Genomic DNA, 13,349 nt, shown 5'->3' on the forward strand with positions numbered 1-13,349 from the left:
TCCTCACTGCTACACTCCCACCAGCGCCCTGACATTTTACAAATGCCATGGCAAAGTCGGGAAGTTACCCTATAAGGTCTGAAAAGGGGAGGCATGAATAATCCATTCCTTGTTTAGCATATCATCAAAAAATAACCATAAAAAAACAGGCAACCAGCAGCCCCCAGGGCTGCTCTGTCTCTGGAGTAGCCATTCTTTTATTCCTTTACTTTCTTAATAAACTTGCTTTCACTTTGCACTGCAGACTTGCCCTGAATTCTTTCTTGTGCAAGACCAAGAACCCTCTGGTGGGGTCTGGATCGGGACCCCCTTCCTGTAACAGGACCTCAGGTATGGAAGGGTGATCACAAACTCAGTTGTTACCTACAAATTTTAAGAATCTTCCTAGATCTAAGACCACCGAGAATCACTCTTCCTTAGACTTCACATTGTTTGCTCCTTTTTTTTTTTTTTTTTTTTTTTTTGATGGAGTCTTGCTCATCACCCAGGCTGGAGTGCAGTGGCGCGATCTTGGCTCACTGCAAGCTCCGCCTCCCGGGTTCACGCCATTCTCCTGTCTCAGCCTCCCGAGTAGCGGGGACTACAGGCGCCTGCCAACGCGCCTGGCTAATTTTTTGTGTTTTTAGCAGAGAGGGGGTTTCACCATCTTAGCCAGGATGGTCTCGATCTCCTGACCTTGTGATCCGACCGCCTCGGCCTCCCAAAGTGCTGGGATTACAGGCGTGAGCCACCGCGCCCGGCCTTTTTTTTTGAGACAGAGTCTCACTCTGTTGCCAAAGCTGGAGTGCAGTGGCATGATCTTGGCTCACTGCAACCTCCACCTCCTGGGTTCAAGCAATTCTCCTGCTTCAGCCTCCCGAGTAGCTGGGATTACAGGCATGTACCACCATGCCTGGCTAATTTTTTTGTATTTTTAGTAGAGACGGGGTTTCACCATGTTAACTAGGCTGGTCTCGAACTCCCGACCTCAGGTGATCTGCTCGCCTCGGCCTCCCAAAGTGTTGAGATTATAGGCGTGAGCCACCGCGCCTGGCCTGTTTGGTCCTTTTTATTGGGCCTGGATTCTTGGGCAATAACCCTAACATAAGTCTCCACACCTTATATTATTCATGCAATCTGCATTTAGATTAAACCCTGAACTTTCATCTTAACTTCTTATGTTTTCATGCTACATGGTGGTATCTCTTTGTCCACTGACTGATAATATCCTCTTCATCAAGAGAAACCTCTGGAATATGTAACACATTCTGCTGGCCTAAATGAACTCCTGGGCCCAATCAATCAGGATTTCACTGACCTTATGTTAGCAAGAAGTCAGAAGCAGGACTAAAATTTTCTCATCTGCAAAATGTGTGCTTGCCCTAGGCAGTAGATAAAATTCTGAAGAGCTATAAAATCCCATGATTCTAAATCAACGTCACATGGAAGTTTTGCTCTTCTATTCTGGCTCAGTATTTCATAGTGTATTTTCTTATGAGTACAGTTATTATTTCTGAACAACATCTAATCTTAAGATTTAAAAAATCTGGTAGAAAGGATGTATGATAAACAAAGAGCACTTTTAAAAAAAAAAGTCAGCAACTTGGCTGGGCGAGGTGGCTCACGCCTATAATCCCAGCACTTTCGGAGGCTGAGGTGGGTGGATCACGAGGTGAGGAGTTCGAGACCAGCCTGGCTAACATGGTGAAACCCCATTTCTACTAAAAATACAAAAAAATTGGCTGGGTGTGATGGTGCATGCCTGTAATCCCAGCTACTCAGGAGGCTGAAGCAGGAGAACTGCTTGAACCCAGGAGGTGGAGGTTGCAGTGAGCCAAGATCGTGCCACTGTATCCCAGGCTGAGTGACAGGGCGAGACTCCATCTCAAAAAAAAAAAAAAAGAAGTCAACAACAACTTACCTCTCTTCATTGTTTTCCATCTGATTAGGGAACGCAGCAAAGTCTAGCAGTAATTTAATGGCATCAAGGTATCCATTGTTGCAGGACCAATGCAAAGCTGTTCTTCCCTATAAGCATAAACAAAAATCAAGTACATCTGGAGTATTTTTGGACATGTGGTTATTTATGCTAACTCAAAATTAATATAAGCAATCATTTTTCCAAATTGCTTATTTACAAAAAGGGAAAATATTAAATATACAGTGGAGAAAGCAAATGACATTTGATCCAAGCGCTTGTAATTAACGCTATTTTTTTTTTTTTTGAGATGTAGTTTTGCTCTTGTCTCTCAGGCTGGAGTGTAATGGTGAGATCTCAGCTCACTGCAACCTCCATCTCCCAGGTTCAAGTGATTCTCCTGTCTCAGCCTCTCGAGTAGCTGGGATTACAGGTGCCTGCCACCACACCCAGCTAGTTTTTGTATTTTTAGTAGAGATGGGGTTTTGTCATGTTGACCAGGCTGGTCTCAAACTCCTGACCTCAGGTGATCTGCCCACTTCAGCCTCCCAAAGTGCTGGGATTACAGGCATGAGCCAACGCGCCTAGCCAATGAACACTATGTTAAGGGGCATCATATATCTCCAGAGGTAATACCCTGAGAAGGATTCATATTACTTATGTAATATTCCAACCAAAAATGTGAAACTGGAATCTAATTATGAGGGAACGTAAGACTAACACAAATTGAGTCAAATTCTGTAAAATAAATGGCTTGTATTCTTTAAAAATTTCAATGTCATGAAAGATAAAGAAGAGATGAAGCATTGGTAGACATAAAGAGGGGATACTTCATAGTATTAAAGGAGTCAAAAAGGAAGATATCACAATGCTAAATTTGTATGCATCTAATAACAAAGCTTCCAAATATACAAGGGAAAAATTGACAAAATTAAAAAGGAAGATAATCAAATCCACAGTCATAGTGGGATTTTAACCAATCTTTTAAAACAGCTGATAGAACAGACAAAAGAGCAGTAAAGATATATAAGACCTAAATAACAGACCTAAAAAAAGGGCCCTGATATATATATATAATGCTGCATCCAACAAGGACAGAGTTAGTGCTCTTTTCACATGTACACAGAACATTTACCAAAATCGATCATATGCTGGGCCACAAAGTTCCAAAAAAATAATGCACTCCATCACAAAGATGTCCATATTCTAGTGCCTGGTACCTGTGAATATGTTATGTTACATGAGAAGGAAGAATTAAGGTTGTAGATGGAATTAAGATTGCTAATCAGCTGATCTTGAGATAGGAAGATTATCCTGGATTATCTGGGTGGGCCTAATGTAATCACAAGGGTCCTTATAAGGGAAAGAGGGAGTCAGGAGGGTGAGTGTAAGAGTTATACAGATAAGTGATACAGAGAAAGGCTCAACCAGCCAATGGGGCTTTGAAGATGGAGGAATGGGGTCATCAGCCAACGAATGTGGGCAGCCTTGAGAAACTTAAAAAGTAAAAAAATGGATTCTCTCCTAGATCCACCAAAAGAAAAGCAGCCCTGGTGACACCTTGATTTTTAACCCAGTAAGGCCTATTTTGAATTTCTGACATCTAGAACGGTAAGATAAAAAATCTGTATTGTTCTAAGCCACTAAACCTGTGGTAATTTGTTACAGCAGCAATTAAAAAAAACTAATACAATCAATTTAAAAAATGAGAAAACACTTAACTGACCAAAAATTAAACAGTATACTTCTAAATAATCTATGTGTCAGAGAATAAACCAAAATAGAAATTAGAAGTTAGAAAAGACAGGAGCAAGACCAATGAAATAGTAAACAAACTCAAAATACAGGCCAGGTGCAGTGGCTCATGCCTGTAATCCTAGCACTTTGGGAGGCTGCAGGTAGATTGCTCGAGCTCAGGAGTTCAAGACCAGTCATGGGCAACATGGTGAAACCCTTTTTTACTAAAAATAAAAAAAATTTAGCCAGGCAGGGTGGGCGTGGTGGCTCACGCCTGTAATCCCAGCACTTTGGAAGGCCGAGGTGGGCGGATCACGAGGTCAGGAAATTGAGACCATCCTAACACAGTGAAACCCCATCTCTACTAAAAATACAAAAAAATTAGCCAGGTGTGGTGGCGGGCGCCTGTAGTCCCAGCTACTCGGGGGGCTGAGGCAGGAGAATGGTGTGAACCTGGGAGGCGGAGCTTGCAGTGAGCCGAGATCACGCCACTGCACTCCAGCCTGAGTGACAAAATGAGACTGCATCTCAAAAAAAAAAAAAAAAAAAGAGGCCGGGCGCGCTGGCTCAAGCCTGTAATCCCAGCACTTTGGGAGGCCAAGACGGGTGGATCACGAGGTCAGGAGATCGAGACCATCCTGATCTACACGGTGAAACCCTGTTGTTTGGATGAACGGAGGCAAGATGGCACATTTCCGGGTTCTTCATCACTAGCTTTTACCCGTGTGTGCGAAAATGCAGCTGACGCCCGGGAAGGTGCAGATTAATCAGGCATGCACCAGGTGATGTCAATCCGAAGAGACCAAGATTTACCTGGTGGCACCTGCGGAGCGCCCCCCCTCCCCCGACATGCCCGTGCCCTGCCTATTGCCCTTCCACTCCTAGAAAAGTCGCTCCCAGCAGATGCGCCGGGGGTGGGCTTTCTCAGCCCCCACTCTTGTCGGGACTGTATTAGAAACTCCGCCTCCCCACCCCCAGCTCCGGTCCCTGAAGCTAGATGACCAAAGAATAAATTTGCAGTTTTGCTTTTAGCCTTGCCTACTTGCTGGTTCTTTTGTGCCCACTCTGGTGGTCTTAGAAAAACAAATCAGTTGGTGCCGAAGACCCGGGAGGAGTCCCCTCCTCAGGCCTCTAGGGATTGAGGAACCTCCTCCTGCTCCCACGCCACAGACGGACCAGGACCTGAGACCCGCTTCCCTCACTCTCACGGCCTCTCTGGGGTAAGTGCCCTTGTCTCCTCTTTACCTCCCTCGGCCAGAAATCCTGCACAGGTCCGAGGTCCATTTTGAGCCACCAAGTGGCTTGGGAGACCCGTTCAGGACCGAGACGTCCGCCTGAAGGTAATCTCCACTTTGGCTCCATGAGCCTCCAGTCTGTCTCTGCTGGTTCCAAAGGACGCTTTGAAGTCAGGCAGAGATCCACTTCCATTTCCATTGTGTCCATTGTGTCCCTCGGCCAAAATCCTGCGCAGGTCCGAGGTCCATTTGGAGCCACCAAGTGGCTTGGGAGCCACCATGTGGCTTGGAGACCCGTTCAGGACGGAGACGTCCGCCTGAAGGTAATCTCCACCTTGGCTTCAAAAGCCTCCAGTCTGTCTCTGCTGGTTCCAAAGGACACTTTGAAGCCAGGCAGAGATCCACTTCCATTTCCATTGTGTCCATTGTGTGTCGGTAAAGAGGAAACAAATGGGAAACCCCCAGTCCAAATTTCTAAAGAGCACCCCCTTAGGGTGCCTCCTAGCCAATTTAAAAACCTTACAGCTCGAACAAGACCTTAGGAGGAAGCGGTTAATTTTCCTTTCCACTGTGGCGTGATCGACCTCAGCAATTTCTGCCAGCGGCTAGGCAAGCGGTCCGAAATTAATTACGTACAAGGCTTTTGGGCCTTAAGCTCTCGTCCCTATACTCCTCCTTCTCTCCACCCCCTCCCTTCCTGCCCAGACTCCTCCTTCCTCCTCATCTACTAGTAATCCACTCGGTCCCATGCTTCCTTCGGGGCCCCCAACTGGCTGTCTTGAGTCCCCTATCTCTGCCCACACCCTCTTACAGTGTTAGCACCTTTGTGAGAGGTGGCTGGGGCGGAGGGGGTAGTCAGAGTACATGTCCCTTTTTTATTGGCCGATCTTTCCAAAATTGAGAAGCGTTTAGGTGATTTCTCAGCTAATCCTACCATATACATAAAGGAATTTAGACACCTTTGTCAGGCCTATGACTTAACTTGGCATGACCTCCAGGTTATCCTAACCTCTACCCTAAACTGACTGAGGTTCTAACCCAGTATACCTGGTTAGATCCGGCCTCCCCCACAGGGGCCACCATTTTGGCATCTTATTTCATTTCTCAATCAGCTCCTGACATTCGTAAAAAAAAAAACTTCAAAAGGTAGAGGATGGTCCTCAGACACCAATACAAGACCTAGTTAAATTAGCCTTTAAGGTCTATAACTCCAGAGAGGAGAGGGCAAGCTCACCTTGAACAGAAGGTTCAGCTTCTAGCAGTGGCTTTACAGCCCAGTCGTAACCCCAGGCCAGAGAGCACACACCCCACAGACTCCAAGGCTGCAAAAGGAGCCTGCTATAAGTGCGGCAAGGCAGGACACTATGCCAACAGGTGTCGGCAGGGTCCCGGAGCCCCAACGCAGCCTTGCTATAAGTGCAAGGCATCAGGACATTAGGCCAGTGAATGTCCTAACCCTCGTCCACCAGCAACCCCCTGCCCTGCTTGCCAGCAGGGAGAACACTGGAAGTCTGATTGCCCCACCCTGAGAACAGGTGCTGCGTCTCCACGTGACCCCCTTTACCAGGATCCTGGAAGCTCCTTCCAGCTCCTACATCTGGACGACGACAACTGAAGGTGCCGAGACTCGGGGACCCCTATCACCCTCGCCGAGCTGCGGGTAACTCTCCTGGTAGCGGGTAAGACAATTTTTTAATCAACAGCGAGGCTACCTATTCTGTTTTGCCGTCCTTCTCTGGACCTAGCCTTCCATCCAATATCTCTGTAGTAGGAGTAAGCGGAAAGCCATCCACTCCACGAAAAACTCCACTCCTTAATTGCTGCCTAGCCAACAACTATTTTGCGCACTCCTTCCTCATTCCCAGCTAAAAAGGGCCCCTACTGAAAGCAATCAGTGGAAATCAGTTTGGCTTTCCCCCACTAGCCTCAAACTTACTAAATTTTCTTAACTATCTCATACTCCCCAACCTTGCCAGGACCATCCTTCTGGGTTTTGCCCATATTCCAACAAATGCTTCCATTCCTCATTCCTATACTAATACTGTGCCTTATTTTATTCTTCATCCATACGTCCAAATGCCAACCATGGGCCCCGACCTTAACGACGCCCCTTAACAGCAGGAAGTAGCCAGACAGACCACGGCGCCCCTTTATCACTATTATCAATAAAAGGTTGGACTGTTTGGATGAACGGAGGCAAGATGGCACATTTCCGGGTTCTTCATCACCGGCTTTTACCCGTGTGTGCGAAAATGCAGCTGACGCCCGGGAAGGTGCAGATTAATCAGGCATGCACCAGGTGATGTCAATCCGAAGAGACCAAGATTTACCTGGTGGCACCTGCGGAGCGCCCCCCCTCCCCCGACATGCCCGTGCCCTGCCTATTGCCCTTCCACTCCTAGAAAAGTCGCTCCCAGCAGATGCGCCGGGGGCGGGCTTTCTCAGCCCCACTCTTGTCCGGACTGTATTAGAAACTCCGCCGCCCCACCCCCAGCTCCGGTCCCTGAAGCTAGATGACCAAAGAATAAATTTGCAGTTTTGCTTTTAGCCTTGCCTACTCGCTGGTTCTTTTGTGCCCACTCTGGTGGTCTTAGAAAAACAAATCACCCGTCTCTACTAAAACATACAAAAAACTAGCTGGGTGAGATGGCGGGCGCCTGTAGTCCCAGCTACTCGGGAGGCTGAGGCAGGAGAATGGCATAAACCCGGGAGGCAGAGCTTGCAGTGAGCCGAGATCGCGCCACTGCACTCCAGCCTGGGCGACAGAGCTAGACTCCGTCTCAAAAAAAAAAAAAAAAAAAAAAAAAAATTTAGCCAGGTGTGGTGGTGTGCACCTGTATAGTCCCAGCTACTCAGAAGGCTGAGGTGGGAGGATCACCCAAGCCTGGGAAGGTTGAGGCTACAATGAGCCACGATCATGCCACTGCACTCCAGCCTGTGTGGCAGAGTGAGATACTGTCTTAAGAAACAAACAAACAACAATAACAACAACAAAAAACCCCCCAAAATCTCAAAATATATAAAATCCACAAAGAAGTAAGTCCTTTGAAGAGATGAATATCAAGTTTTTTTGTTTGATTTTTTGTTTTGTTTTTGTTTTTGTTTTTAGTGCTCCAGGTAAGGAATGAAGAAAATTAAAAAAAAAAAAAAAAGAGAAAGCACACATTACCAATATATGAAATAAACAAAAGGAACTCACTACAGATCCTACAGACATAAAAAAGATAAGGGAATATGTGTGTGACAAAATTTATGCAAATACATTTGACATTTTGAATAAAATGAATAAATTCCTCAAAAAGTACAACTCACCAAAGCGGAAAGAAAAATAATTAGAAAATTTGAATAATTAATGGAATTGAATTGGTATTTAAAACTTTTACACAAAGAAAACGCCAACACCAGATAACTTCAAGAGGAAGTTCTTCCAAACATTTAAGGAAGAAGTAATACCAATTTTATTCTCCAAGGGAATAAAAATAAGGGACTATTTTCTAACTTTTTTTTTTTTGACAAGGTTAGCCTTACCTTGCTATCAAAACCTTGCGACTATAATACAAGAAAGGAAAATTATAGCCCAATCTCTCTCATAAACATAGATGCAAAAATCTTAAAATATTAGCAGGTAAAATCCATCAGTATATAAAAGTACATAATATATGCGGGGCTTACTCCAGAAATGCAAGGGTTGTTTAACATCTAAAAAAAAAAATCAATCAATGTAATTTGCCCTATTAACAGAAAAAAGGAAAAAAAAATTCCTGTTGATAAATGCATAAATAGTATTTGACAAAAACCCAACTATGATTTTAAAAAACTCTTGGCAAGTGGGAATATAAGGAAACCCATAGCAACGTCTTACTCAATGGTAAAATGTTGAAAGCTTGCCATCTGAGAAACCAGAATGAATCAAGGATGCCAATTATCACCAATTCTATTCCATACTATATTGAAGGTTCTAATTCAATATGGCACATCAAAGAAATGAAAGGCATAAAGATTGGAAATGAAGAAATAAAAATGTTATTATTCACAGATAGCATGCATGATTGCTTATGTAGACAATCCAAAGCAATACATATAGCAGCTAATAGAACTGGAAAGATACTTAATATGCTACTTATGTAAAAAACTGGCAACTTGGTAAAACATTAAAAGTACTACAAATTATAAAAGATGCATTCCTAGTATCATAAGGACATGGACCATATTTTACATACTTTTCTTTATGTTACTTTTACATACAGTAACAATCTTGATAAATACTCGTTCAATGAGTTGATAGGGACTTGAGTTAATAGGTATAGCTAATTTTCTGACTTGGACAACACAATTAACATGCAAAAATTTTTAAAGAGTTAAAATAATTTAATTAGCAAAAAAAGTTAATACTGGCTAAACTGAGAGAAGTTAAGACTACACAGCTGGGGAACGTATAGATTAACCAGAATCTTTTAGAAATCAGTTTGGCAGTATATATATGATTTGGCAGCCTAATCATATTAGGCAATCAACATGATTGGTTGGTTTGATTTGATAATCTCATTTAGGGGGAATTACTCTAAGGAAATGATCCCAAAGGAAAAAAGTTAAATGCACAAAGATAATTACTGAAACTTTACCTATAATAGTGAAAAAGTGACCAGCAATAGGAAGTTACTTATTTAACCTAATATTTGGGTTAAGAGCATACTTTGAACACTAAATCTCCCCCCGAGCTCCCCCGACTGTTGTTATCTTAGGCTAACTACTTAAACTACACGAGCTTCAATTTCCTCATCTGTAAAATGAGAATAATAGTAACTACTTTATAAGATTATTGTAAGGATTGAATAAACTATTAAACATAAAGTTCTTAGAACTTTGGAATTTTAAGCATTCATGATTATTAAAAAGATTATATATCACATAAGAAAATGGTGACAATTTTAAGTAAACAAAATGTGGTTTGAAAATCATGTAATAGGCCCAGTGCGGTGGCTCATGCCTGTAATCCCAGCACTTTAGGAGGCTGAGGTGGGTGGATCACGAGGTCAACAGTTTGAGACCAGACTGACTTAACATGGTGAAATCCCACGTCTACTAAAAACAATACAAAAATTAGCCAGGTGTGGTGGCACATGTCTGTAATCTCAGCTACACAGTAGGCTGAGGCAGAAGAATTGCTTGAATCCAGGAGGTGGAGGTTGCAGTAAGCTGAGATTGTGCCACTGCACTCCAGCCTGGGTGACAGAGTGAGACTCTTGTCTCAAAAAAAAAAAAAAAAAAAAGAAAAGAAAAGAAAATCATGTAATAGGCCAGATGTGGTGGCTCATACCTGTAATCCTAGCACTTTGGGAAGCTGAGGTAGGCAGCTCACCATGTTGAGACCAGCCTGGCCAACATGGTGAAACTCCATCTCTACTAAAAATACAAAAATTAGCCAGGCGTGGTGGTGTGCACCTGTAATCCCAGCTACTCAGGAGGCTGAGGCAGGAGAATCACTTGAACCCAGGAGGCAGAAGTTGCAGTGAGTTGAGATTGTGCCACTGTACTCCAGCCTGGGCAATGAAGCAAGACTCCATCTCAACAAAAAAAAAAAAGAAAAAGAAAATCATGTAATAGGGTCAGGTGTGGTGGCTCATGCCTGTAATCCCAGCACTTTGGGAGGCTGAGGCAGGCAGATTACCTGAAGTTAGGAGTTCGAGACCAGCCCAGCCAACATGGCAAAACCCAATCTCTACTAAAAGTACAAAAATTAGCCAGGCATGGTGGTGGATGCCTGTAATCTCAGCTACCTGGGAGGTTGAGACAAGAGAATCACTTGAACCCGGGAGGTGGAGGTTGCAGTGAGTTGAGATCGCGCCACTGCACTCCAGCCTGAGAGACAGAGGGAGACTCTGTCTCCAAAAAAAAAAAAACCAAAAAAACAAAAAGGCCCCAGTTACAAGATGGCCAAATAGGAACAGCTCCAGCCTATGGCTCCCAGCCTCAGCGACACAGAAGACGGGTGATTTCTGCATTTCCAACTGAGGTACTGGGTTCATCTCACTGGGGCTTGTTGGACAGTGGGTACAGGCCATAGAGTGTGAGCCTAAGTAGGGTGGGGCATCATTTCACCCAGGAAGCACAAGGGGTTGGGAAGCATAAGGGGTCGGGGAATTCCCTTTCCTAGCCAAGGGAAGATGTAACAGACAGTACCTGGAAAATTGGGACACTTCCACCCTAATACTTTTCCAATGGTCTTAGCAAATGGCTGACCAGGAGATTATATCCTGCACCTGGCTCGGAGGGTCCCACACCCACGGAACCTCGCTCATTGCTAGCACAGCAGTCTGAGATCGAACTGCAGGTGACAACGAGGCTGGGGGAGGGGCGTCCACCATTGCTGAGGCTTGAGTACATAAACACAGCAGCCAGGAAACTTGAACTAGGTGGAGCCACCGAAGCTCAAGGAGGCCTGCCTGCCTCTGTATACTCCACCTCTGGTGGCAGGGCATAGCTGAACAAAAGGCAGCAGAAACTTCTGCAGACTTAAACATCCCTGTCTGACAGCTTTGAAGAGAGTAGTGGTTCTCCCAGCATGGAGTTTGAGATCTGAGAACGGACAGAGTGCCTCCTCAAGTGGGTCCCTGATCCCCGATAGCCTATCTGGGAAACACCTCCCAGTGGGGACCGACTGACACCTCATACAGCTGGGTGCCCCTCTGAGACGAAGCTTTCAGAGGAAGGATCACGGAGCAACATTTGCTGTTCTGCAATATTTGCTGTTCTGGAGCCTCCACTGGTGATACCCAGGCAAACAGGGTCTGGAGTGGACCTCCAGCAAACTCCAACAGCTCTGCAGCTGAGGGTCCTGACTGTTAGAAGGAAAATTAACAAACAGAAAGGACATCCACACCAAAACCCCATCTGTATGTCACCATCATCAAAGACCAAGGGTAGATAAAACCACAAAGACAGGGAGAAACCAGAGCAGAAAAGCTGAAAATTCTAAAAATCAGAGCACCTCTTCTCCTCCAAAGGAATACAGCTCCTCACTAGCAATAGAACAAAGCTGGACGGAGGATGACTTTGACGAGCTGACAGAAGTAGGCTTCAGATGATCGGTAATAACAAACTTCTCTGAGCTAAAGGAGGATGTTTGAACCCATTGCAAAGAAGCTAAAAACCTTGAAAAAAGATTAGACGAATGGCTAGCTAGAATAAACAGCATAGAGAAGACCTTAAATGACCTGAAGAAGTTGAAAACCATGGCATGAGAACTACGTGACACATTCACAAGCTTCAGTAGCTGATTTGATCAAGTGGAAGAAAGGGTATCAGAGATTGAAGATCAAATGAATGAAATGAAGCGAGAAGAGAAGTTTAGAGAAAAAAGAGTAAAAAGAAACCAACAAAGCCTCCAAGAAATATGGGACTATGTGAAAAGACCAAATCTACATCTGATTGGTGTACCTAAAAGTGATGGGGAGAATGGAACCAAGTTGGAAAACACTCTTCAGGATATTATCCAGGTGAACTTCCCCAATCTAGCAAGGCAGGCCAACATTCAAATTCAGGAAATACAGAGAACGCCACAAAGATACTCCTTGAGAAAAGCAACTCCAAGACACATAAGTCAGATTCACCAAAGTTGAAATGAAGGAAAAAATGTTAAGGGCATCCAGAGAGAAAGGTTGGGTTACCCACAAAGGGAAGCCCATCAGACTAACTGCAGATCTCTTGGCAGAAACTCTACAAGCCAGAATAGAGTGGGGGCCAATATTCAACATTCTTAAAGAAAAGAATTTTCAACCCAGAATTTTCATATTCAGCCCAACTAAGTTTCATAAGTGAAGGAGAAATAAAATCCTTTACAGACAAGCAAATGCTTAGAGATTTTGTCACCACCAGGCCTGCCCTACAAGAGATCTGGAAGGAAGCGCTAAACATGGAAAGGAACAACCGGTACCAGCCATTGCAAAAACATGCCAAAATGTAAAGTCCATCGATGCTAGGAAGAAACTGCATCAACTAACGAGCAAAATAACCAGCTAACATCATAATGACAGGATCAAGTTCACATATAACAATATTAACCTTAAATGTAAATGGGCTAAATGCTCCAATTAAAAGACACAGACTGGCAAATTGGATAAAGAGTCAAAACTCATCAGTGTGCTGTATTCAGGAGACCCATCTCACATGCAGAGACACACACAAGCTCAAAATAAAGGGAGGGAGGAAGATCTGCCAAGCAAATGGAAAACAACAACAAAAAAGCAGGGGTTGCAATCCTAGTCTCTGATAAAACAGATTTTAAACAAATATAGATCAAAAGACACAAGGCCATTACATAATGGTAAAGTGATCAATTCAACAAGAAGAGCTAACTATCCTAAATATATATGCACCCACTATAGGAGCACCCAGATTCATGAAGCAAGTCCTTAGAGACCTACAAAGAGACTTAGACTCCCACACAATAATAATGGGAGACTTCAACACCCCACTGTCAA

The 13,349-nt window shown here is 44.0% G+C and overlaps 1 protein-coding gene across 5 annotated transcripts in view; it reads right to left on the bottom strand.

Annotated features, from left to right (window-relative positions):
• The window catches only part of INVS (inversin), a 234,441-nt gene that overhangs the window by 73,281 nt on the left and 147,811 nt on the right, over positions 1 to 13,349 (bottom strand). For all 5 annotated transcript variants that reach the window (XM_023202710.2, XM_023202698.2, XM_023202696.2 and 2 more), the window contains one exon: positions 1,901 to 2,007. In XM_023202710.2, coding sequence (XP_023058478.1) covers positions 1,901 to 2,007 — 107 coding nt within the window. The remainder of the gene's footprint in view (positions 1 to 1,900; positions 2,008 to 13,349) is intronic.

Source organism: Piliocolobus tephrosceles, chromosome 14 (assembly GCF_002776525.5).
Source record: "Piliocolobus tephrosceles isolate RC106 chromosome 14, ASM277652v3, whole genome shotgun sequence".
Lineage (NCBI taxonomy): Eukaryota > Metazoa > Chordata > Mammalia > Primates > Cercopithecidae > Piliocolobus > Piliocolobus tephrosceles.